Source organism: Hippopotamus amphibius, chromosome 4 (assembly GCF_030028045.1).
Source record: "Hippopotamus amphibius kiboko isolate mHipAmp2 chromosome 4, mHipAmp2.hap2, whole genome shotgun sequence".
Lineage (NCBI taxonomy): Eukaryota > Metazoa > Chordata > Mammalia > Artiodactyla > Hippopotamidae > Hippopotamus > Hippopotamus amphibius.
The window spans coordinates 18,821,705-18,846,128 of NC_080189.1; the positions used below are offsets into that span (position 1 = coordinate 18,821,705).

The 24,424-nt window shown below is 36.9% G+C and overlaps 2 protein-coding genes across 7 annotated transcripts in view; one reads left to right on the plus strand and one right to left on the minus strand.

Moving 5' to 3' along the window:
- Positions 1-24,424, plus strand: part of CYREN (cell cycle regulator of NHEJ) — a 132,644-nt gene that overhangs the window by 17,897 nt on the left and 90,323 nt on the right. The gene's annotated exons all lie outside the window — the stretch shown is intronic.
- Positions 6,715-24,424, minus strand: part of AGBL3 (AGBL carboxypeptidase 3) — a 106,991-nt gene continuing 89,281 nt past the window's right edge. For 5 of the 6 annotated variants that reach the window (XM_057730506.1, XM_057730507.1, XM_057730505.1 and 2 more), the window contains 2 exons: positions 23,257-23,476; positions 6,715-7,595 (listed from right to left, as the gene is read on the minus strand). In XM_057730506.1, coding sequence (XP_057586489.1) covers positions 7,184-7,595; positions 23,257-23,476 — 632 coding nt within the window. In that variant the 3' untranslated portion in view covers positions 6,715-7,183. The remainder of the gene's footprint in view (positions 7,596-23,256; positions 23,477-24,424) is intronic. The other variant, XM_057730515.1, reaches the window with a different exon arrangement.

Sequence of the window (24,424 nt, forward strand, 5' to 3'; positions counted from 1 at the left end):
GAGCTCTGCTACAGATTAGCAAATTATTTAAACTCTCTGAGCATCAGTGTCTCATCTATAAAATAGAAACAATACCTACTTTGCATTAGCCGTTGTGGAAATTGGAGATAATGCTTGAAGGTTCTTAGTGCAGTACTGGGCACACAGTAATGGTAGCTGTTATTATTAAAAGCAGAATTTTTGAATATCTAGCCTAGCCTTCATAATAATGCCTTCAAGGCAGAGACAAAATTAATTTTCTGGTATTAGTATACACTAGTCATGCTAAAAACAACACTGGTGAATGGAGTGACATAATATAGAAGAGACAGAAGTATACATTTAAAAATTTTATTTGAAGTTAGAATGCACATGAAGAGTCAAGAATTTGTCAAAGTCTTATAGAAAACAGCAGTCCCACACTATCCCCTTCTTCTCCAGGGTAAGCACTTCATCTGTTTTACCTGATTCTTTAGGTATTTGCCTCAGTTCTCTAAGTAACATGCTTATAATTCTTGATTTTTTAGTTTTAGGCATAATCTGTTTACTCTCAGCTATAGAAGATGAAGATGTAGCTTTCTTCTTCCCGACCTATGTTCCACAACTACAAATCCTAATTCCCTCTTCCAAACTGGTTATTATTTTGTTGATGCTTAGTGTCTACAACATTGTAACTATATAAATACCATATATAGTAGCTGTATCACAATTAAATTAAAATCATATATATTTAAAAAACACTCTTAGGAATAATAGTTATATCAAACAATAAGAAAAAAACAACCAATTACGTAACAGCAATTAAACTAAGTAGAGGTAAATCTAAATTACTTTTAGAGAGAGAACAAAAAAACAAACCCACCAGATGTCCTGCAGTGCATGTGGATGCTCTGTAGTTGGCTGCTTTGAAATCTGAATTGAACCTGCGTGGGACCCTGGATCTGTCATCGTGACCTCATGGCTTAACTCTCCTCCTTCCTTTGATAGGGAGAAGTTGTCCTCATCTGTATGGTCTTCTCTAAAGAAAGCAGGTAAACTTATCACCTGCCGCACAGTTTCAGTAAGAGAGTTTAAGGGATCCCTTTATCATTTATAGCCTGTTTTATTCCTGTGTAATACTTTTCAAATGTTTTTCTGGTCCTTCAGTTCCCACACTCTTTCTGTCCCTCATCTTCTTGGGAAGGCAGGTTTAGGTTTTCCTGTGGATGAGTGTTTTCATCCAAACTATCCATTATTTCCCTTTGAAGTTGTTCAGCATTTTTTTCTGAGATGCCTTTGGCATTAATTAGTTGGGACTGGAAAGATTTCAATCCCTTTTTGATTGGTCATGCATGTTCTTGAAGGTGAGCCATTAGCACACCATGACATGAGAGTTAAGGGACTTCACGTTTTGACTCATTTTGAGAGGTCTGCTGTGTCTTCAGTGAAGAAGCAGACCCTTTCACACTTCTATTAAGCGCTGCCCAACACAGACTTTGTACGCTTTAGAGGACTGGCCTCTGCGAAAGGCAATTTGAGGGCTTCATAGGTTTGTCTGAATTCTTTAATCTTTTCACTGACATAATATTCTTTATCCAGGGCAGAAAACCTTTTGATTAGCTCTTTATTCCTCCTTAAAGTATGTTGGCTTCTTACTAAAAAAATAAATCACAGCAGCACATGCTGAAGGAAAACCCAAAGGGCTTTGCCGCAAGTAGTCAGATAACACTATCGGAGCACTGCTCCAGGAGCAGCCATGCAGCTAGTCCTGTGGCAGTCTGAAGGTCCTCCATGGTTCTAAAGGCACTGATGCTGGGCCTCTGGCTGTTAGTATGCCATGGACCACAACTGCCTGCTTCTACCCCTGTGGAGTGTTGTATTCTAAAATAAACAAGTACCTGGCAACCAGGCCAGACCATTGGTGGGGCAAGGCAAGTAGGCCTGGTTGAATAAAACGTTACACTCTCTGTTCTGTTCACTGCTACACACACAGAAAGTGATATCTGTACTGTGCACTGGGGAAAATGTAAAAGGCTGACTACAGCCAGAGGAGACTAACTCACGAGCTCTGGCTGACGTTGCACAAAACTAGGGGATTAGAGAGGTATCATGCTGTAACCCATTCTCTGAACACAGGCACATCAGGGCATAACGGTGAGACTTGCTAAAGTAAAGGACTCACGAGTCCACATTCCTGGGTGAGGCTCCTTCTCCTGATTTGGAGTTTCTTTCTGCAGCCTTGAATCCTGATCCTGATCCTAGGCTCACATGGGCCTGTGTTGGTCAGTGCAGACAAGCTGGGTCAGAGAAATGAAGGGCCTCCCCAAAGGTATTTCCTCACTGATCTTCAGTTCAGTTATAAGAGCTCAGGAGACATCAAGAGGAGCTGTCGATGTCTTCACATTTCATGTATTTTCAGTGGAGCCCTTGTCGTAGCTCAGTCCAAGTGTTCTCAGGTGGGATGACTCTTTGACTTAGGTGCCTTCCCTCATGTGGCCCTGCCATCTCAGCACAAGTCATCTTCAGAACTATGGTTACCTCTGCAGAGGGAGTACATTATTCTATCAGCTGACTTTGCCATCTTTTATTTCTTTAAACAAAATCTCACTGTCTTAGTATTTCTCTAGCAGACTCAGGCCCAGAGCCTCTTTTGTCCATCATGCAGGACTCTGCCATGAACAGTTCTTTCCACACAAACTTTTCCCAAAGAAGAAAGGATAGAACAGTCTGAAGAGACTGGTCTGGGAATCCTGGAAGGTGCCAGGGTTTGGTTCAGTGGTCCACCTAGGAATGTGGACAATAGAGGCTCTTACGAGGCTTGGAGGTGAGGGGTGAAGACGGCCAGATGCTTGATGAAGTGTTGTTTCTTTGTTTATGGTTTATTTATTTGGAAGAGAAATAGCCAGTTAGGAGTTTATAACATGTTTCTGAAAGTAAAGAAATCAGCTACAATAGTATAGAAGGAGATCTTTGATGGAAAAAAATGACTTAAGTAAACCCCTTTTATCTGCAGAAAGGATATTCACCCTTCTGGGATAAAAATGAAATATAGCTTTTTTTGGTGATGGTGGGCAGACTGTCTTTATCTTAAAGCCTAATTATAAAAGAACAATTTAATGATGTCAGGATGGAAGCCCCAGAGTTAGTGTATGTCTTTTTTTCCTATTATAAAGCCCCTTTGTCTGGGTCAGTAGCATCAGTGCTAGTTCAGGAACCCAGGCTCTATGAGGTATCACTGCTGTCATGTGTGGAGAACCAGAGATGATACAGAATCTGGGTGATGTCTGCAGATAGGATGGGGTCACAGCACACACTCAGTGCTCCTATCACAGTGGCCTCCATTTTTAAAGGTTTTCTTTTTTTTTTTTTAACTGGAGATGGAATTCAAGTTTGTCAATACCACACTTTCTTGATTAATGTAGCTTTATAGGTAAGTCTTTTAAGTCTTGTAGTCAGGTAACATCAATCCTCTGACTTCTTCTTCCCTTTCAATATTGTGTTGGATATCCTGAATCTTTAATCTTTCCATATAAAGTTTAGAATCAAGTTTGTTGATAATTTGCTAGAATTTTGATTGGGATTTCATTGAATCTATAAATCAAGTTGGGAAGAACTGATATCTCGACAGTGGTGAGTCTTCCTATCCATGTACATGGACTCTCTCTCCATTTATTTAGATCTTTGATTTCTTTCATCAGAGTTTTGCAGTATTCCTCATATAGATATTGAACATATTTGATTTATACCTAAGTATTTGAATTTTTGGTGCCAGTGTAAATGGTACTGTGTTTTTAATTTCAAATTCCAGTATTCATTGCTGGTATATAAGATAGTGATTTACTTTTCTATGTTAACTTTGTATCTTGCAACCTTGCTATAATTGCTTATTACTTCCAGCAGGTTTTTTTGTTGATTCTTTGGAATTCTCTGCATCAATAATCATGTATCCTATCAAGAAATAGTTTTATTTCTTCCTTTTATTTCCTTGTCTTATTGAATTACCTAGGGCTTCCAGTATGATGTTGAATAGGAATGGGAGAGCAGATGCCTTTGCCTTGTTTCTGATCTTAACAGGGAAGTATCTAGTTTCATCATTAAGCATGATGTGAGGTGTAGATCTTTTGGTATTCTTTATCAGATTGAGTAAATTTCTCTCCATTCTTAATTTGCTGAGAGTTTTAAATCATGAATGAGTGTGAGATTTTGTCAAATTCTTTTTCTGTATCTATTGCTGTTGTCATATAATTTTTCTTCCTTATTCTGTTGATGTGATGGATTGTACTGATATCTGAATGTTGAACCAGGCTTGCATACCAAGAATAAAGCCTACTTGACGGTGGTGTATAATTCTTTTTATACATTATTGACTTCTATTTTCTAATATTTTGTTGAGGATTTTTGCATCGATGTTCACAAGAGATATTGATAATTTTCCTTTTTTGTAATATATTTGTCTAGTTTTAGCATTAGGGTTATGCTGGCCCCATAGAATATGTTAGGAAGTAGTCCTTCTGCTTCTATCTTCTGGAAGAGATTGTAGAGAATTGGTGTAATTTCTTTCTTAAATTATTGGTAGAATTTATCAGAGAACTCACCTGGGCCTGGTGATTTCTCTTTTGGCAGGTTATTATTTATTGATTTGATTTCTTTAGTTCATATAGGCCTATTTAAATTGTCTATTTCTTCTTGTGTGAATTTTGGCAGATTGTGTCTTTCAAGGAATTGGTCCATTTCACCTAGGCTATCAGATTTGTGGGCCAAGAGTTCATAATATTTCTTTATTATCCTTTTAATTTCTGTGGGATCAGTATTGGCGATTGCTTTTTTATTTCTGACGTTAGTAATTTGTCTTTTTTTTTCCTTAGTTAACATTGTTAGAAGTTTGTAAATTTTACTGACAGTGGAATATTGTTCAGCATTAAAAAGAAATGAGCTATCAAGCCATGAAAAGACATGATAGAACTTATATGCATATTACTAGGCGAAAGAAGCCAATCTGAAAAGGCTATACATACTGTATGATTCCAACTATGTGATATTCTGGAAAAGGCAAAACTATGGAGACAATAAAAAGATCAGTGGTTGCCAGGGTTTGAGGGGAGAGAGGGATGAATAGGCAGAGCATGGAGAATTTTTAGGGCAGTGAAACTACTCTGTATGATACTATGATTGTGGATACGTTTTGTTACACATTTGTCTAAACCCATAGAATGTACAATACCAAGAGCAAACCCTGACATACACTCCATTTATGGACTCTGAATGATAATGATATATCAGTATAGGTTCATCAGTTGTAGCAAATGAATCATTCTGGTGGGCGATGGTGATAATAGGAGGCTGTGCAGTGTGGAGACTAGGGAGTATGTGGGAAATCTGTTGCCTCCTGCTCAGTATCACTGTGAACCTAAAACTTCTCTAAAAAATAAAGTCTATTAAAACCAAAACCAGAACATAACAGTTACTCCTTTAATATCCTGAGCTCTCCTTGAACCCTCTTTGGCTGCTGGAAATATCAATGAGAGTAGACTACCCAAGCTCAGATCCTCCTAGTTCCATTTTGCTCCCAGGACCTAATTAAGTTTGTGGCCTGTAACTTGAACAAACCTCTCCTGCCTCGTCCTCATTAGCCTCATCCTGTAATGGACGCCATTGTTGATCTGCAACTCCAGGCTGATCAACTGTTTTCTTACCACATCCATCTTGCTTATTTGCCTGACATACCTGTTTCTCTGCAGTGTCCTGTAGGAATCTCACCAGTAGTCACTGTCTTATGAGTGACAAACCACGAGGTGCTCCACGTGCTTCTACATGAATAAATGGCCAGAGATGTACACTCATCAGCTCTAACAGAAACTGCATGTCTAATCTTTTCATTTTTCAAGTAAAATGACTATTTAAACCATAATCTATGCATTTTTGTGTATTTTTGTCAAACTTTTTGCTCTGTGCAATTAGCATCTTTTAATATGTAGTATTTTCTCTAATGGAGGAACACAACTTAGTACTTTACTGTGCACTATCTTAATTCTGCAACTATTTTAGTCATGTATGTTTTATTTATTTATTTTTTTAAAATTTTATTTATTTATTTATTATTTTTTTGGGGGTACACCAAGTTCAATCATCTGTTTTTATACACATATCCCCGTATTCCCTCCCTTCCTTGACTCCCCCCCCACCCTCCCTCGAGTCCCCCCCACCCTCCCCATCCCAGTCCTCTAAGGCATCTTCCATCCTCGAGTTGGACTCCCTTTGTTATACAACAACTTCCCACTGACTCTCTATTCTACAGTTGGTAGTATATATATGTCTGTGCTACTCTCTCGCTTCGTCTCAGCTTCCCCTTCACCCCCCACCCCCTCCCAAACCTCGAGTTCTCCAGTCCATTCTCTGCATCTGCTTCCTTGTTCTTGTCACTGAGTTCATCAGTACCATTTTTAGATTCCGTATATGTGAGTTAGCATACAATATTTGTCTTTCTCTTTCTGACTTACTTCACTCTGTATGACAGACTCTGGGTCTATCCACCTCATTACATATAGCTCCATCTCATCCCTTTTTATAGCTGAGTAATATTCCATTGTGTATATATGCCACATCTTCTTTATCCATTCATTTGTTGATGGGCATTTAGGTTGCTTCCATGTCCTGGCTATTGTAAATAGTGCTGCAATAAACATTATGGTACAAGTTTCTTTTGGGATTATGGTTTTCTTGTGTATGTTTTATATATACAATTATACAGTAGTAAAAATATAGGAATGTCTTTTATATCACTAATGGTTTCTAGCACACTGCAGACAGAAATTGAGGAAATGATGTTTGTTGACTGATTCATTAAAGTGTCTAGTAGGGACATTCGTGCCAGTTATAGTACATGTCTTTCCTTTCTTGAGGTCTTAGTCTTTTGGTGTTGTATGCATAAGTCGTTTCAAAAGAAATAAAAAGTTCAGAGATTTTTTTTTCATCTTGACAAAAATTAAATATAAATATCTAAGTGATTTTTAATTTTCTATATTTTCTCTGGATTTCTTTTTAGCTCTCTGAAAGATGTTCCCACTAAAGAAGATGGGATATCTAAAACTTGTAGTTTAGTACATGCACAGGAACATGTAGGGGGTGGTATAGGGACAGAGGGACCGGGAGGGCTTTTCTTTTTCGTTTTACTATGTAAGCATATGTAATCTTTCATCCACAGTTTTCAGAGCAGCAGAAAGCTAAATTATTTGTCCCTTTGCAACTTCAAACGAAAGGTGGGTTGTCCATCCTTCTTCTTTGGTTGCTTTCTGTTATTTTTCGTTGGATGGGGGGCTGTTTGCATAGAGTCTTTCTGGTTGGACTCTTCAACTTGCAGATTCTTGTCTGCATCCTTCTGAGAACTTGAGGGAGTAGCCTCCCATTTGCTGCTGACAGGTTTCATGTCTTTAGTCTTTGTGGCCTTGACTCGAGAATGTTTTTTCCTCTTCTTGGGTCCTTTGAGAGGTGACAAACTTTTAAATGACTTCTGGGCCACAGACTGGAGCCGTTCTGAGGAGCTTACCATAAGAGTCCTTTGGCTTATCAAAGGGGGATTTCTGGGTGGTGTCCAAGATGTGCTGTGTTTCTTTATATTTATATAAGCAGATGGGTTTAGTCTAGGAAAGAAATGAAATATGTGAATTTTTGCCCAATATGTACCATAAGTATCTTTCATCCTTAGGTATTGTCATAGTATATAAATCATATTTTTTTCCTTTGGCGAGTTCATTCTTCCTTAAGACTTACTTTTATTTCTATGGGAATGATCCAACGTCATTTCCAGTCATGATTTTTCAGCACTACTCTAACGTTGTATTTCTAAATGCTTAGAGGATATGTTTATTTGGATACCTGCCCCTAACCCCAGGCTTCCTGATACAACGGCCACTGTTGGGCCTCAGCTCCTTACTTATACATCTAGCTGAAGTAAGTATTCTCTAAAATTATACTTTGCTCTAAAAATCTACTTTATTCTATTAGAATCGACTCAGTATACATGCTTTAAGTTTTTTTCCCCCTGTAGTCATTAAAGAGATCAATATGAGTCCAAGAGAGGGAAGTTTTCCTCAAGAGAGGGAGGTTTTATAAATTACTAATTGTAGCTACCTAAAATCTCTGTTTTTCTTTAGAATTCCATTTTTTAAACCACAAAATCTCAACTGTGTTTTTAATTAAACTCTTAATTTTGAGATAATTGTAGACCCACGTACAGTTGGAAGAAATAATACAGAGCAATGTAATGTGCCCTTCACCCATTTTCCCTTAAATGTAATATCTTGCAAAACTACAAACAATAACACAAATCAGGATATTGCCATTTGTATAGTCAAGATACAGAACAAGTCCCCTCATGTTTCCCTTTTACTGTCATACCTACTTTCCTCCTTCCTCATCCCCTCCTTAATTCCAGACAGTCGATCTGTTGTCCAAATTACATAATTTTGTTATTTCAAGAATATAAGTGGAATCATACTGTATGTAGCCTTTTGGGATTGGCTTTTTTTTTTTTTTCCATTAAATTTTTTTTTATCGCAGTATAGTTGATTTATAATGTATTACTTTCAGGTGTTCAGTAGAGTGAATCAGATATATATACACACACACACACACACACACACACACACACACACACACACATATCCACTCTTTTTTTAGATTCTTTTCCCACATAGGCCATTAAAAAGTATTGAGTAGAGTTCCCTGTGCCATACAGTAGGGGGATTGGCTTTTTTCACCCAGCATAACTCCCTGGAGATTCATCCTTTTGTGTATCAGTAGTCCATTCCTTATTATTGCTGAGTAGTAGTTAATGGCATGGAGGTACCAGTTTATTTAATGATTCATTCATTGAAGGCCATGCAGACTGTTTCCAGTTTATGGCTATTACAAACAGAGCTGCTATAAACATTTATGTACAGGTTTTTGTGTGAACATAAGTCTTCATTTCTCTGGGATTAATGCCCAGGAGAGCAATTGCTGGGTCATGTGGTAGTTATATATTTGATTTTTAAAGAAACTGCCAAGCTGCTTTCCAGAGTGACTGTACCATTGTACACTCCTACTAGTAATATATGAGTAACCCAATTTCTTTGCATCCTTATCAACATTTGGTGTCATCACTATTTTTTATTATAGATATTTGATAGGTGTGTAGTGATATTTCATTGTGGTTTTAATTTGCATTTCTCTGATGGCTACTGATGTGGAATGGCTTTTCATGTTGTTATGTGCCATCTGTATATTCTGTTTGGTGAAATATCAATTCATGTCTTTTGCCCATTTTCTAAGTGAACTATTTGTTTTCTTACTGATGAGTTTTTTTCTACTCTTGTGTTTTGTTATTTTTTTTATTATTATTTTATTTTTATTTTTTAAATTGAAGTATAGTTGATTTACAATGTTGTGTTAGTTTCTGGTGTACAGAAAGTGATTCAGTTATACATATATATTCTTTTCATATTCTTTTCCATTATGGTCTATTACAAAATATTGAATATAGTTCCTTGTGCTATACAGTAGGACCTTTTTATTTTATATATAGTAGTCTGTATCTGCTAATCCCAAACTCCTAGTTTATCTCTCCCCCACTCCCTTTCCTCTTTGGCAAGCATAAGTTTGTTTTCTGTATCTATGAGTCTATTTTTGTTTCATAAATAAGTTCATTTGTATCATATTTTAGATTCCACAAATAAGTGATATCACATGGTATTTGTCTTACTCTTCCTGATTTACTTCACTTAGTATGATAATCTCTGGGTCCATCCATATTGCTACAAATGGCATTATTTCATTATTTTTATGGCTGAGTAATATTCCATTGTATAGGGACCACATCTCCTTTATCCATTCATCTGTTAATGGAAATCTGATTTCTTCCATGTCTTGGCTATTGTAAATGTGTTGCTCTGAACATTGGGGTGCATGTATCTTTTTGAATTATAGTCTTCTCTGGATATATGCCCAGGAATGGGATTGCTAGATCATATGGCAACTCTATTTTTAGTTTTTAAAGGAAGATCCATACTGTTTTACATTGTGGCTGCACCAATTTACAGTCCCACCAACATCCTGTCCAGTATTTATTATTTGTAGACATGTGTTTCAGCATGTTCCTCCTTAGGTTTATCCTATGTGGGACTCTCTGTGCTTCCTGGAATTGGGTGACTATTTCCTTTCCCATGTTAGGAAGCTTTTGACTATAATCTCTTCAAATATTTTTTTAGGCCCTTTCTCTTTCTTCGTCTTCTGGGACCCCTATAATTCAAATGTTGGTGCATTTAATGTTGTCTCAGAGGTGTCTGAGACAGTCCTCATTTCTTTTTTTTTTTTTTGGCACACGGGCTTAGTTGCTCCGCGGCATGTGGGATCTTCCTGGAGCTGGGATCGAACCCGTGACCTCTGCATTGGCAGGCGGATTCTTAACCACTGCGCCACCTAGGAAGCCCCTCCTCATTTCTTTTCATTCTTTTTTCTGTGGCAGAGATTTACACCATTCTGTCTTCTAGGTCGCATATCTATTCTTCTGTCTCAGTTATTCTGCTGTTGATTCCTTCTGGTTCATCTCTGTTTTATTATTTGTAGACTTTTTAAAAATAAATTTATTTATTTACTTTTATTGGCTGCATTGGGTCTTCGTTGCTGTGCATGGGTTTTCTCTAGTTGCGGAGAGTGGGGGCTACTCTTTGTTGCAGTGCGCGGGCTTCTCATTGCGGTGGGTTTTCTTGTTGCAGAGCACAGGCTCTAGGCGCACAGGCTTCAGTAGTTGCAGCACATGGGCTCAGTAGTTGTGGCTTGTGGGTTGTAGAGCGCAGGCTCAGTAGTTGTGGTACATGGGCTTAGTTGCTTCATGGCATATGGGATCTTCCTGGGCCAGGGATTGAACCCATGTCCCCTGTATTGGCAAGCAGATTCTTAACCACTGTGGTACCAAGGAAGCCCTTGTAGACTTTTAAATGGTGGCCATTTTGACCAGTGTGTGGTAATACCTCATTGTGCTTTTGATTTGCATTTCTCTAATAATTAGCATAGTTGAGCATCTTTTCATGTGCCTATTGGCCATCTGTATGTCTTCTTTAGAGAAATGTCTATTTAGGTATTCTTCACATTTTTTGATTGGGTTGTTTGTTTTTTTGATATTGAGCTGTATGAGATGTTTGTATATTTTGGAAATTAAGCCCTTGTTGGTTGCATCATTTGCAAATATTTTCTCCCAGTTTGTATATTGTCTTTTCATTTATGGTTTCCTTTGCTGTGCAAAAGCTGATAAGTTTGATTAAGTTCCATTAGTTTATTTTTGCTTTTATATCTCTTGCCTTGGGAGACTGACCTAAGAAAATATTGCTATAATTTGTCAGAGAATGTTTTGCCTGTGTTCTCTTCTAGGAGTTTTATGGTGTCATGTCTTAAATATAAGTCTTTAGGCCATTTCAAGTTTATTTTTGTGTAGAGTCTGAAGGAATGTTCTAACTTCATTGATTTACATGTGGCTGTCCAGCTTTCCCAACACCACTTGCTAAAGAGACTGTCTTTTCTCCATTGTATAGTCTTGCCTCCTTTGTTGAAGATTAATTGACTCTAGGTGTGTATGTTTATTTCTGGGCTCTCTAGCCTTTTCTATTGATTCATATGTCTGTTTTTGTGCCAGTACCATACTGTTTTGATTGCTGTAGCTTTGTAGTATTGTCTGAAGTCTGGAAAGGCTATACCTCCAGCTTTGTTCTTTTTCCACAGGATTGCTTTTGCAATTCTGGGTCTTTTATGCTTCCATATAAATTTTAGGATTATTTGTCCTAGTTTTGTCAAAAATGTCAAGGATAATTTGATAGAGATCACATTAAATCTGTAAATTGCTTTGGGTAATATGGCCATTTTAACACTATTAATTCTTCCAGTCCAAGAGCATGGAATATCTTTCCATTGCTTTGAATCGTCTTCAGTTTCCTTTATCTATGTTTTATAGTTCTCAGTGTATAGGTCTTTCACCTCCTTGGTCAGGTTTATTCCTATGTATTTTTTTTTTTTCTGATGTGATTCTAAATGGGATTTTTTTTTTACTTTCCCTTTCTGATACTTCATTATTAGTGTAAAGAAATGCAACTGATTTCTGTATGTCAATCTTGTATCCTGCTACCTTGTTGAATTTGTTTATCAGTTCTAGTAGTTTTTTGTGTGGAGTCTTTAGGGTTTTTTATATATACTATCATGTCATCTACATATAATGACAATTTTACCTCTTCCTTTCCAATTTGTATACTTTTAATTTCTTTTTCTTGTCTGATTGCTGGGGCTAGGACTTCCAATAGTATGTTGAAGAGAAGTGGTGAGAGTGGGCATCCTTGTCTTGTTTCAGATTTTAGTGGGAAGGCTTTCAATTTTTCATCATTGAGTATTATGTTGGTGTGGGTTTATCATAAATAGCTTTTATTATTTTGAGATATGTTCCCTTTGTACCCACTTTGGTGAGAGTTTCTGTCATGAATGGATATTGAATTTTATCATGATTTTTCTGCATCGAGATGATCATGTGCTTTTTGTCTTTTGTTGATGTGGTATATCACATTGATTGGTTTGCATATATGAGGATAAGTCAAAAATTATCCGCATTCTGGCAGTAGAATTTACTATAATTAACTTTTAGAAAAGACAAATACATAATTTTTCGACATAATCTCCTTGCTTTTCAATACGCTTTGTCCATCTGTCAACATGCTTTTGTATTCCCTCATTAAAAAATGTTTTAGGCTGAGCTGCAAGCCATGAATGCACTGCTGTCTTCAGTTCTTCATCAGAAATGAATCTTCAGGGCTTCCTAGGTGGTGCAGTGGTTAAGAATCCTCCTGCCAATGCAGGGGACATGGGTTCGATCCCTGCCCCAGGAGGATCCCACATGCTGCAGAGCAACTAAGCCCATGTGCCACAACTATTGAGCCTGCACTTTAGAGCCCGTGAACCACAACTATTGAGCCCATGTGCTGCAACTACTGAAGCCCACATGCCTAGAGCCTGTGCTCCACAACAAAAGAAGCCACGGCAATGAGGAGCCTGCACACCACAACAAAGAGTAGCCCCCACTCACTGCAACTAAAGAAAGCTCGTGCACAGCAAAAAAGAGAGACCCAACACAGCAATAAAAATGAATGAATGAATGAATGAATTAGAAAAATTCATTTAAAAAAAAAAGAAGTGAATCTTCATTTCTGTAGGGCTGCTTTCAGGGGACCAAACAGGTGAAAGTCCAATGGAGCAAGATCAGGATTATAGGGAGGATGCTTTAATACCTCAAAACGAAGTTTTTGCAGAGTGTTGACAGTGTGGGCAGAAGTGTGTGGACGTGCATTGTCACGCAAAATCACAGTGCCCTTGGATAGCATTCCTCTGCATTTAATCTGAAGGTTAGGCTTCAGCTCTTCAGTAAGCATCTCACTGTAATGAGCACTGTTGATTGTTCAACCTTTGAGCCATGGTTGAGTTACTAATGATTTGCCACATAATCCACTGTCACTCATGTATTTGACAGAATCATTTTACATGTACACTCAGTGTTGTCATCAGCCGTGGATGGGGATGGGTGTCCAGCTCCTTCTTGATGGCTATCACTTGTGCAACCTTCCTTGAACTTCTCTAATCCATTCATACACACTTCTTCGTGACAAAACACTTTCTCCATACTGCACACAAAGTCTTCGATAAATAACGGCACCAGGTACACCCTCAGACCACAAAAAACGAATCACTGCATGCTGCTCTTCTTTTGTACAAATCACAAGTGGGGCATCCATTTTTACTTGCACCACAGTTACAAATGAACTGATGTAACACGTTCACACCTGCACAGCAGTGACAGTAGCCTTGAATGGAAAGTGCTGATAAGACAGTGCTGTCAACAGAAGTTTTAATATAACCAGAGTGCAGATAATTTTTGACTCACCCTTGTATTAAACCATCCTTGTGACCCTGGGATGAATCCAGCTTGATTGTGGTGTATGACATTTTTTGTGGGTTGTTGGATTTGGTTTGCCAGTATTTTGTTGGGGATTTTTGCATCATCGAAGACACTGGCCTTTAATTTTCTTTTTCTGTAGTGTTTTTGTCTGGTTTTGGTATCAGGGTGATGGTGGCTTCATAGAACAACTTTGGGAGTGTTCTGTCCTCTTCAGTCTTTTGGAAGAGCTTTAGAAGGATCAGTGTAAGTTCTTCTTTGTATGTTTGGTAGAATTCCCCAGTGAAGCCATCTGGTCCTGGACTTGTTGTTTGCAGGGAGTTTTTGTTCATTTGTTTTGTTTCAGATTCTGTTTCACTTCTAAAGATTGGTCTGTTCAAATTATCTATTCTTGTTTTTTTTTGTTTTTGTTTTTTTTTTGCCACACCATATGGCTTGCGGGATCTTAGTTTCCTGAACAGGGATTGAACCTGGGCCTGCACACGTGTGATAGCACCAAGTCCTAACTGCTGGACCTCCAGGGAATTCCCATCTATTTCTTCTTGATTCAGTTTTGGTAGGCTGTATATTTCCAGAAACTTGTCCATTTTTTCTAGGTTGTCCAATTTGTTGGCATATAATTGTTTATAGTATTCTCTTATTTATTTTGTATTTCTGTGGTATTGGTTGTTATTTCTCCTCTTTCATTTCTTATTTTATTTGGGTCTTCTTCCTTCCTTCCTTCCTTCCTTCCTTCCTTCCTTCCTCCCTCCCTCCCTCCTTTTTCCTCCCTCCCTCCCTTTTACATCTTCATATTTATCCTTTTGCTGTTCATTGCAGTTATCACCACTTTCACATACACAAAATTAAAATTTTTTTTTCTTTTTAATCTGTGTGTTGGCTTATTTAAGTGATTTACTTTCCAGTTGTGTTTTTCTCTTTCTTTTTGATTCTTGCTTCTTTTCTATTTAGAGAAGACCTTTCAATGTTTCTTTTAGGATAGGTTTAATATCACTGTATTCTTTTAGTTTTTGCTTGTCTGAGAAACTCTTGACCCCTTCAATTCTAAATGATAATCTTGCTGGTTAGAGCATCCTAGGTTGCAGGGTCTTCCCTTTCAGGACTTTGAATATATCATGCCACTCCCTTCTGACCTGCAAAATTTCTGCAGAGAAATCAGCTGATATTCTTATGGGGGATCCCTTATAACTGACTCTGTTTTTCTCTTGCTGCCTTTAGAATCTTTTAACTTTCTGTCATTTTAATCATGATGTGTTTTGGTATGGGTCTGTCTGGGTTCATCTTGTTTGGGACTCTCTGTGCTTCCTGTACCTGGATATCTGTTTCCTTCTTTAGGTTTGGGAAGTTTTCAGCCATGTTTTTTAAATACATTTTAAAAAAAATAAATACATTTATTTATTTATTTATTGGCTGCATTGGGTCTTTGTTGCTGGTCATGGGCTTTCTCTAGTTGCAGTGAGCAGGGGGATACTCTTCATTGTGGTGTGCGGGTTCCTCATTGCAGTGGCTTCTCTTGTGCAGAGCACGAGCTCTAGGTGCTTGGGCTTCAGTAGTTGCAGCACACAGGCTCAATAGTTGTGGCTCATGGGCTCTAGAGCATAGGCTCAATAGTTGTAGCGCACGGGCTTAGTTGCTCCATGGCATGTGGGATCTTCCTGGAGCAGGGCTTGAACCCATGTCCCCTGCATTGGCAGGAGGATTCTTAACCACTGTGCCACCTAGGAAGTCCCTAAATACCTTTTTGATCCCCTTTTTTTCTTTCTTCTCCTTCTGGCATCCCTATTATGCATATACTGGAACACTTTATATTATCCTATAGGTCTCATATACTGCTTTCTGTTTTGTTTGTCTGTCTCTCTTTCTGCTGTTTTGATTGAGTGATTTCCATTATTCTATCTCGCAGATCACTTATTCGTTCTTCTGCATTATTCAGTTTGCTGTTTTATTGCCTTTACCTCAGCTTTTGTCTTGGCAAATACATTTTCTAATTTTACTTGGCTTCTCTTTATAGTTTCTAGTTCCTTTTTACAGTAATCTGCATTTCTATTGATAGCCTTTCTTAATTCCTTCGGTATTTTTATTACCTCCTTTTTGAACCGGAGTCTAGTAGACTAGGTAGATCTATTCATTGTTCTCAGGCAAATTCTCCTGATATTTTAATTGGGAGTGGTTCCTTTGCTTCTTCATTTTACTTGTATTTCTCTGACTCTGTGAATTTAGGAGAAGCAATTATCTATTGTGGTCTTGAACAGCTGGTTTTATGTGGGAGCGTCCCTATAGCTTGCGTGAGTCTAACACTTTTGGTGTGCGGGCTGTTTTTAATTTTTTCCCCAATATTATAGCTTGTGTTTTTATCCTTTTAACAGGGTCTTTCAAAGGGCAAATACTGTTATTTTGATAAATTCCAGCTTATCAATTTTTCTTTTATGGATCATGCTTTTTGTCCAACTGTAGATCCTGAAGATTTTCTTTTTTTCTAAAAGTTTTATAGGTTGTGCAGTTAAGTCTGTGATCTATTTTGAGGTTTGTTTTTTTTTTGGTATAAGGTATGAGTTTAGGTTAGGGTTGATTTTTTTGGCCTATGGATGTTTAATTGCTCCAGCAACATTGGTTAAACAGGCTCTTTCTTTTCATTGAGTTGCTTTAGCATTTTTGTCAAAATTAGTCAAGAATATTTGTATGGGGTCTATTTCTTGGTTCTTTATTTGGTTCCATTGATATGTATGCCTATTCCTCCTCCCATACTATGTTCTCTTAATTATTGTAGCTGTATAAAAGGTCTTTAAGTCAGATAGACTGGGTCTTTCCATGTTATCTTTCTTTTTCAAAATTGTTTTTGCTATTTTAATGCCTTTGTATATATATTTTAGGATAATCTTTCCTATATCTACAAAAAGTCTTGCTGGGACTTTGATAGGAATTACATAAAACTTGTATGTCATTTTGGGAAGAACTGACATCTTTATTCAGTTGAGTTTTCTAATGCATGAACATGTTATGTGTGTCATTTTTCTGTTTTCAGTTTCATCTCTTTATTATTCCATTCCTTTTGCTTGCTTTGGGTTTATTTTGCTCTTCTTTTTATAGGTTCTTAGAGAAGGAGCTTATTGATTTGAGATTTTTTCCTCTTAATATATATGTTTAGTTCTATAAATGTCCCTCCTAGCACTGCTTTAGCTGCATCCCACAAATTTTGATATATTGTCTTTTTTTCATTCATTTCAGAATATGTTTTTATTTCCTTTGAGACTCATGAATTGTTCAAAAGCATGTTGTTTAATTTTCAAGTGTTCATGAGTTTTTCTGTTATCTTTGTGCATTGATTTCTAGTTCAATGCCACTGTGGTAAGACGATATGCTTTATATGCTTTAAATTCTTTTAAATATGTTGAGGTTTGTTTTATGGCCAGGATATGGTCTATCTTGATATATGCATACTTGAAAAGAATGTGTATTCATCTGCTGTTGAGTGGAGTACACTATAAATGCAAATTAGGTTTTGTTGGTCAGTGGTGTTGTTGAATTCTTTTACATCCTTATTGCATTTCCACCTAGTGATTTGATCAGTTATGGATTTGTCTATTTCTCCTTTCAGTTTTTGCTTCACGTATTTTGTAGTTCTGTAGTTTTGTGCATACAAATATAAGGTCACTATCTGTTCTTAATGGGTTGACCTTTTTATCATTATATAATGTCCTTCTCTGTCTCTGGTAATTTTCTTTGCTCTGAAACCTACTTTATCTGATATTAACATAGTCATTCCTGCTTTCATTTATTGTTTTAATGATATATTGTCTTCCATCCTTATACTTTCAGCCTGCCTATACTGTCATATTTGAAATGAGATTCTTGTGGACTGCATATCATTGGGTAATATTTTTAAATTCACTCCTCATCTCTGTCTTTTAATTGCTGTATTTAGACAATTTATATTTAATGTAGCTATTATTATCTTAGGACAAGTCTGCCATTTTATTTTATTTTATTTTTTAGTTTCTGTTTGTTCTCAGTTTTTTTTTCACTGTTTTCTCTTTTCCTGCCTTCATGTGAATAATGTGAATATTTTTTTAAGCTCATTATTGGAATATAATTGCTTTACATCGTTGTGCCTAATAATGTGAATATTTTGGGGAATTCCATTTTTATTTATAGTGTTTTTGAGCATATCTTTCTGAATAGCTTTTTGAGTGGTTACTCTATCTTAAGTTACATATGAATGCCTTATCATATCTAATGGTGTAATTTTACCAGTTGAGTAGCGTATAGATATCTTACCTCCCTTTATCTGCCTTTACCTCCTCATATTTATAATTGCTTTAAATATTTCCTTTACATACATTTAGAACCATATCAATGTTATAATTTTTGTTTCAACCATCAAAATATTTAGAAAACTTGAGAAAGAAATCCCATTATATTTACCTGTGCATTTGCTCAGCATGTTATTTATTTCCTGATGTTCCTCCTTTAATTATTTTCTATCTGTTGAGAAAAATTCCATTAGCCATTCTTTCACTGTAGGTCTTCTAGTGAAAAATTCTCTTGGTTTTCCTTCATCTCAACATTTCATGAGTTCTCCTTTATTTTTGCTGGGTGTAGGATTATGGGTTGACAATTCCCGTCTTTCAGTAATTGAAAACAGGGTGCCATTTCTTCTAGCCTCCATAGTTTTTGATGAGAAATCTACTGTAATGCAGATTGTTTTCCCTTATAAATAAGGTGCCATTTTCCTCTGGCTGCTTTCAAGAATTTTTCTTTTTCTTTAGTTTTCAGAAGTTAAATATTGCTATATCTTGGCATGGATTTCTTTGGGTTTATCCTGTTAGTGGTTTGTTCAGTTTTTTGATCTGTAGGTTTATGTCCCTTGCCGAATTTGGAGTACCTTTGAGTACTTCTCAGCCTTGCTGTTTTCTCCTCTTCCTGGGACTCTGATAATATGAATGTTAGATCTTGTTTTATACTCACAGGTCTCTGAGGCTCTGTTCATTTTATTTCTAGTCCATTTTCTCTCTGATGTTCAGGTTGGGTTATTTCCATTGTTCTGTCTCTTCCAGTTCATAGATTTCTTTCCTTTGTCCCCTCAATTGTGCTGTTGAGTTCAGCCACTGAGCTTTTTACTTCAGTTATTGTTTTTCCATTCAAAAATTTCCCTTTGGTTTTTCTTATTAACTTCTATTTCTTTCTCTCCTTCTCTGTTCCCTTGACCCCACCTTTTTTTTTTCCTCCCCCCACTGCTTTGTATTTTCTTTCATTTGTTTCAAGTGTGATTGAGTTTGTTGAAGCATTTTTTTATCATGACTTTTAAAAATCTTTTTCAGAAAATTTTATTGTCACTGTCATCACATTGTTTGCATTTACTGATTATCTTTTCCAGTCAGTTTTAATCTTCCTTGTTCTTGGTATGATGATTTATTTCTGACTAAAACATGGATGTTCTCATGTTATAAGACTGGATCTTATTTAAACCTTCTGTTTTAGGTGACTTTTTGTGACTGTGCTCTGGCAGGGGTGAGACCTCATTACTGACAGATGGAAGCAGAAGTCCACGTTCCCCACTTGGACTCCATTGACACCAGAGGGGAGGAGCTTCTAATTCCTGCTGGACAGGTGTGGGAGTTTCATCTCCCCATGTAGCCTCCATTGACACTATGGTAGAAGTGGTCTCATTACTGTTGGGCATTGGTAAAAATTCTGACTCTCCACTAGACCTACTCTGACACCACCATAGTGGGGAGGGGGAAAGGCACCTCATTTTTGTCCAGTGGGTGTGGAAGTCAAGGCTTACCACATGGTCTCCAGTGACACCCCGGGGAGGGGATCTTTACAGGCCAGTGGGGATGAAAGTCCTGACTTGGTACTTGCCTTTCTTTGATATTACCTAGCAGGAGCATTGAGATGCCTCATGATAATCTTATAAGAGTAGAAGTCTAGACCCCTCACTCTGCTTCTACTTATGTGGGTGGGAGTGAAGCCACTGTTTATCTGTAGTGTTTGGCTGGAGTAGTGTGGTTTTTATTTAAATGTTTTCTATTTTGGTAGGCCATTCTGTTCCTGGTCTTTTGGTCATACAGCACAGGCTTTTATTGTCTTTTTTCCTTTTTTTCTTGGTCTGTGTCTATTAGTGTTGCTATGTTGGTGGCTTCTTCAGCTCTAATTCTTGGATGTATGAGGCAAAAAGAAAACCCAGGCCACTCACCACTGTGTCATTCTTTGGCTCTTAAGCTCCCTAGCTAGTCTGCCTTCTTTTCTCCACCTTTCAGAGTTATCCTATGTTTGTTTTATATGTAATGTCTAGGGTCTTTAATTGTTTTTAGTGGAAGAACAGAGAAAATATATTTACTTCATCTTCCTGGATGTGAAAAATCTCTCTAATTTGATTTTGATTTCTATACTCTTTCTCAGGAATTTTGATGGACTGCCAAACATGAGATTTATTCTCTATGTTTGACCTTTGACCAATGTTTCATCAGAGATACATTTGAGAGATGTAAATCATCTTGCTAATATGCTGTGGTTAGTAATCCACCTATACTCTATTAATTTTCACATAAGAATAAAACAGACAATATAAGTTCCAGTCCTATAATTATATTCAGATGTTATATCCTTAAGCATGATAATTCTGCAGGCTGTTTCACTACATTAAGTAGTCTTTCCTTAGTTGAAACTTGGATTGATGCCTAAAATGGTTTAGCAAAGGTGTGACCTTTTCATTCTTTGCTTATTCTTACTCTGGCCTGTAATCACGTACTGGTATGTCAGTGTGCTGAGTGTGTTGAGCCAGTAGGGTAAAAGATATAGAAAACAGAGAAAAGGGAGCCATAAAGAAATAAGTTGTAAGAGCAAAAAATATCAATTTGCTGATGTTAAATATGTAGCGAGATCATCTGTTAAGAATAGTTTCGCTTTCTGCTTTCCTAATTTTTCTTATTTCCACATATACCTACATTAGATACTTCTGGGGAGTGTCCAGCCCAGACAGAGTTTTCCCATTCTGGGGACTACCTCTAGATCCACAAGGGTAGGGCTTCAGTCGGCCATGTTTGTAACTGTTGGACCTCTACCCGCTGGAATGACTATCAGATTATCTTTCCTATAATTTAGAATTGGGAATGAGAGATAGTGAGTCAGTCTTTTCAGTGAAACTGCCCTAGCATACAAATTTGTGAGTCAGGGGTGTGAAGACTTTTCTGCAGAGAGAGAAAAGCAAAGACTGAAGATGGATAGCTTTCTATTCCCAGTTGCAGGCCTTTCCTGAATCCTGCCTGAATTCATTCTCTCTGTTATTTCCATGAATAGCCTTATATTTTCTTATAATTCTTCCCCTCGACCCTACCTTATGCTTTTTGATTTAAGCAAGCTTAAATTATTTTGTTACATGTTAACCAAAGAATTCTTAATTAATAAAGACTACCATTTATTTACATCTTCAGGCTCAGGCCAGTCTACACTGAATACATGTCTAGGTTCAAAGTATATAAGAAATCTCTTGTGAAAATAATGTCTAAAAATCAAACAATGTCCTAATTGTCACCTCTCAGACCCCTTGCTTATATCCAGATTCTCAACTTCTCAGTTTCTTTGCATAGGTCCACTGTATTTTGTTATTAATTTTTTGATTTTTGTTTTTACTGATACTATCATCCTTGATCCCTTATTTGCCTGTACTATTTGCTTCTCTCTTTAGCTGACTTATTAGATTCAGTTTTTGTCAGGCACTGCCTCCCCCAGCATGATAGCTACCCTGTCCCACTAGAAACTGCCACCAATTGCCTATTTTTGTAATTTTTATTGACTTTGCTGATTATACAGTAAAGAAATATGCATTAATAAAAATTTAGAAAAAAATCAGGAAGAGGAATATCATACTCTGCCAATACTTTAACTATCCAGAGATAATCGTTGGGAATATGTGCTTCCAGAGTTCTTTCTAGGTATATATGTATTTGAGTATGTAAAATATGCACACATTAAATATATATACATAATCTATAAATGCAACCATAACAAAGCAAACTGATCTGCAGCTTTTATTCACATATATTGTGAACATCATTTCATGTTAATATATAACTGATATATTTAATAGTTACATAATCTTGCACTTTATGGATATACCATAATTTATTTAAGCAATCTTCTATTGTTGGACATTTAGATTCATTTTTGTTTTTCTTTCGCCCTTATAAGCAATACTGAAATCTTCTAGCCCTTTCCTAGGTTTTTTTCCCTTAGGATCAGTTTCTAAAAGTGGAATTTCTTAGTCAAAACGAATATAGATATTAAGGATTTTTCATATATTGTTGGATTGCTTTCCAGAAACGGTACCCATTTATATTCCAACAATCAGTGAATTAATTTTTCTATTGAGAGACAAAAATGAAGAGAATTTCATTATTGTTTTAATTTGCTCTCCTTGGATTTAAGTGAGATTGAACATTTTAAAATGATCACTGGGCATGTTTTGTTTTTGTTTTTTCCTTTTGTGAATTTCTGGCTCATGACCTTTGCCCATTTTTCTATTAAAATATTCACAATTTTGTCATTGATTTGTAGGTAGTCTTTGAATATTAAATATATTGGTCCTCTGTTTTGCATTTATATCATGAAGAGAAATGTCAGAGCATACTGATGAAGGACTCTGTAGTCAAAATGTCTAGTTACAGTTGAATCCAATTGCTACCTATTGGCTGTGTGACCTTGAACAAGTTGCTTAACCTCTTTGTACCTCAATTTCCTTATGTGTAGAATGTAAAACGTGTGTGTGTGAACACAGAATAGTGTGTAGCACACAGAAAGTATTTTATCAAAATCTGTTGCTAATATTATAGTATTATGTTTATCATTTTCAGCCTGTCACTGTCTTACTTTTATTTATATGAGTTTCCTTCTGGCCTCAGTGATGGTTCTTTTCTTAACCTTGAAAAGAAATCTGGTGTTATCCTTCCTGCTCTTCTCTGAATGTTAGTAAACTGAAGTAGCTCAGGTTAATTATTTCTAATTTTGGCTGCCCCCTAGGATTATAAGGTTTTAAACACACCTAAGAAATTTCAAGTCAGGCTGTGGTCATACTTATGAATACATACTTTATTCACAGATCCAAGTTAATGGGTGGCTTCATGTAAACAGACATCAAATAAGGCCTGATAATCTGCTTCTTCACATATCCAATGTTTTCTTAAGGCTTTGGGCCTTTCTCTCTTTGTCAAAATGGCGTAGCTGCTACTGTTTTTAAAAGCCTATGTTTGTTTCTTAGGGTAATGAATTTAATAAACCTTGTTTCTTTATAAAAGTGTGTGTATTCAATAGCTAAGAACGACAAAATTGTATTGACTTACTGATATTGGATTTGAAAGTTGGTTCTTGGATTGATTATCTGAGTAGTTTGCACATTTTTAGTGCTTACGATGGGGTGCAAATACTGTAATATTTCTTGAGTTTCAGCTATTTTTTTATCCTTGTAGATTCTTTTTTCATCATCTGTCCAGTTTACTCCAGCCTTCTTGCTTTGGAAAGATGGACATTCTTTCATGTTGCTTTTTAAGTTGTGATGCAGATCTGGGGAGCAACCATAAAAATATGTAGATATATAAACTGAACTGATTAAGCAATTACCTATTGAGCATTATCTGCCAAAGATTCTATCTAAAAATTCTTATCCATCTGAAGCTTATACTTTAATTATGGGGCAGAAAATAAGCAAGTAAACAAATAAGATATCTATGTCAGATAATAAAATTTATGGGAGAAAATAAAGTTGGGAAGAGGAATAGAGAATTCTTGGCGGAGGCTCTGATCCCTGTTTTTAGAAAGGTGTTCAGAGAAGGCCTCCCTGTGAAGCTTCCATGTCAAAAGAGTTAGGGAGCGAGTCAAGCAGCTGTCAGAGGGAAGAGCATCCTCGGCAAGGGGAATAGTAGGTGCGAAGGCCCTGAGCTAGAAGCATGGTAGTGTGTTCAAGGAACACTAAGATGCAACAAGTGGCTAAAGTAGAATGAACAAGGGGAAAGATATAAGGTAATATGAGCTCAGATAGGTAACTTGGACTTAGTTCACATAAGGCCCCACAGGCTATTGTTAAGGACTTTGATTTTTACTGAGTGTGAAATAGGGAGCCACCAAAAGGCTTTGAGGAGTGTCACATCTGAGATTTGCTTTAATAGGATCATGCTTGCTGCTGAGTCAAGAACAGACTGAACAGGGGTGAGGGTAAACAGGCAGGGAGATCTCTTAGAAGGCTAGTGAAATAATCTAGGAGAGCGGATGGGAGCTTGGACCAGGGTGGTGGCAGTTGCCAGAAGGGTGAGAAGTGAGAGGGGAAGGGAAGTATCCTGAATATATTTTGGAATTTCCTAATGAATTAGATGTGGGGTGAGAAAAGAAAAGGGAAATCAGCGGTAGCTTCAAAGCTTCTGTTTGAGCAAAGCGAAGGATGGAGATATGGTGAAAACTATGGTGAAAGCATATTAGAAATTCCTTCATTAGATGATATGAAGGAATTATTGTTTA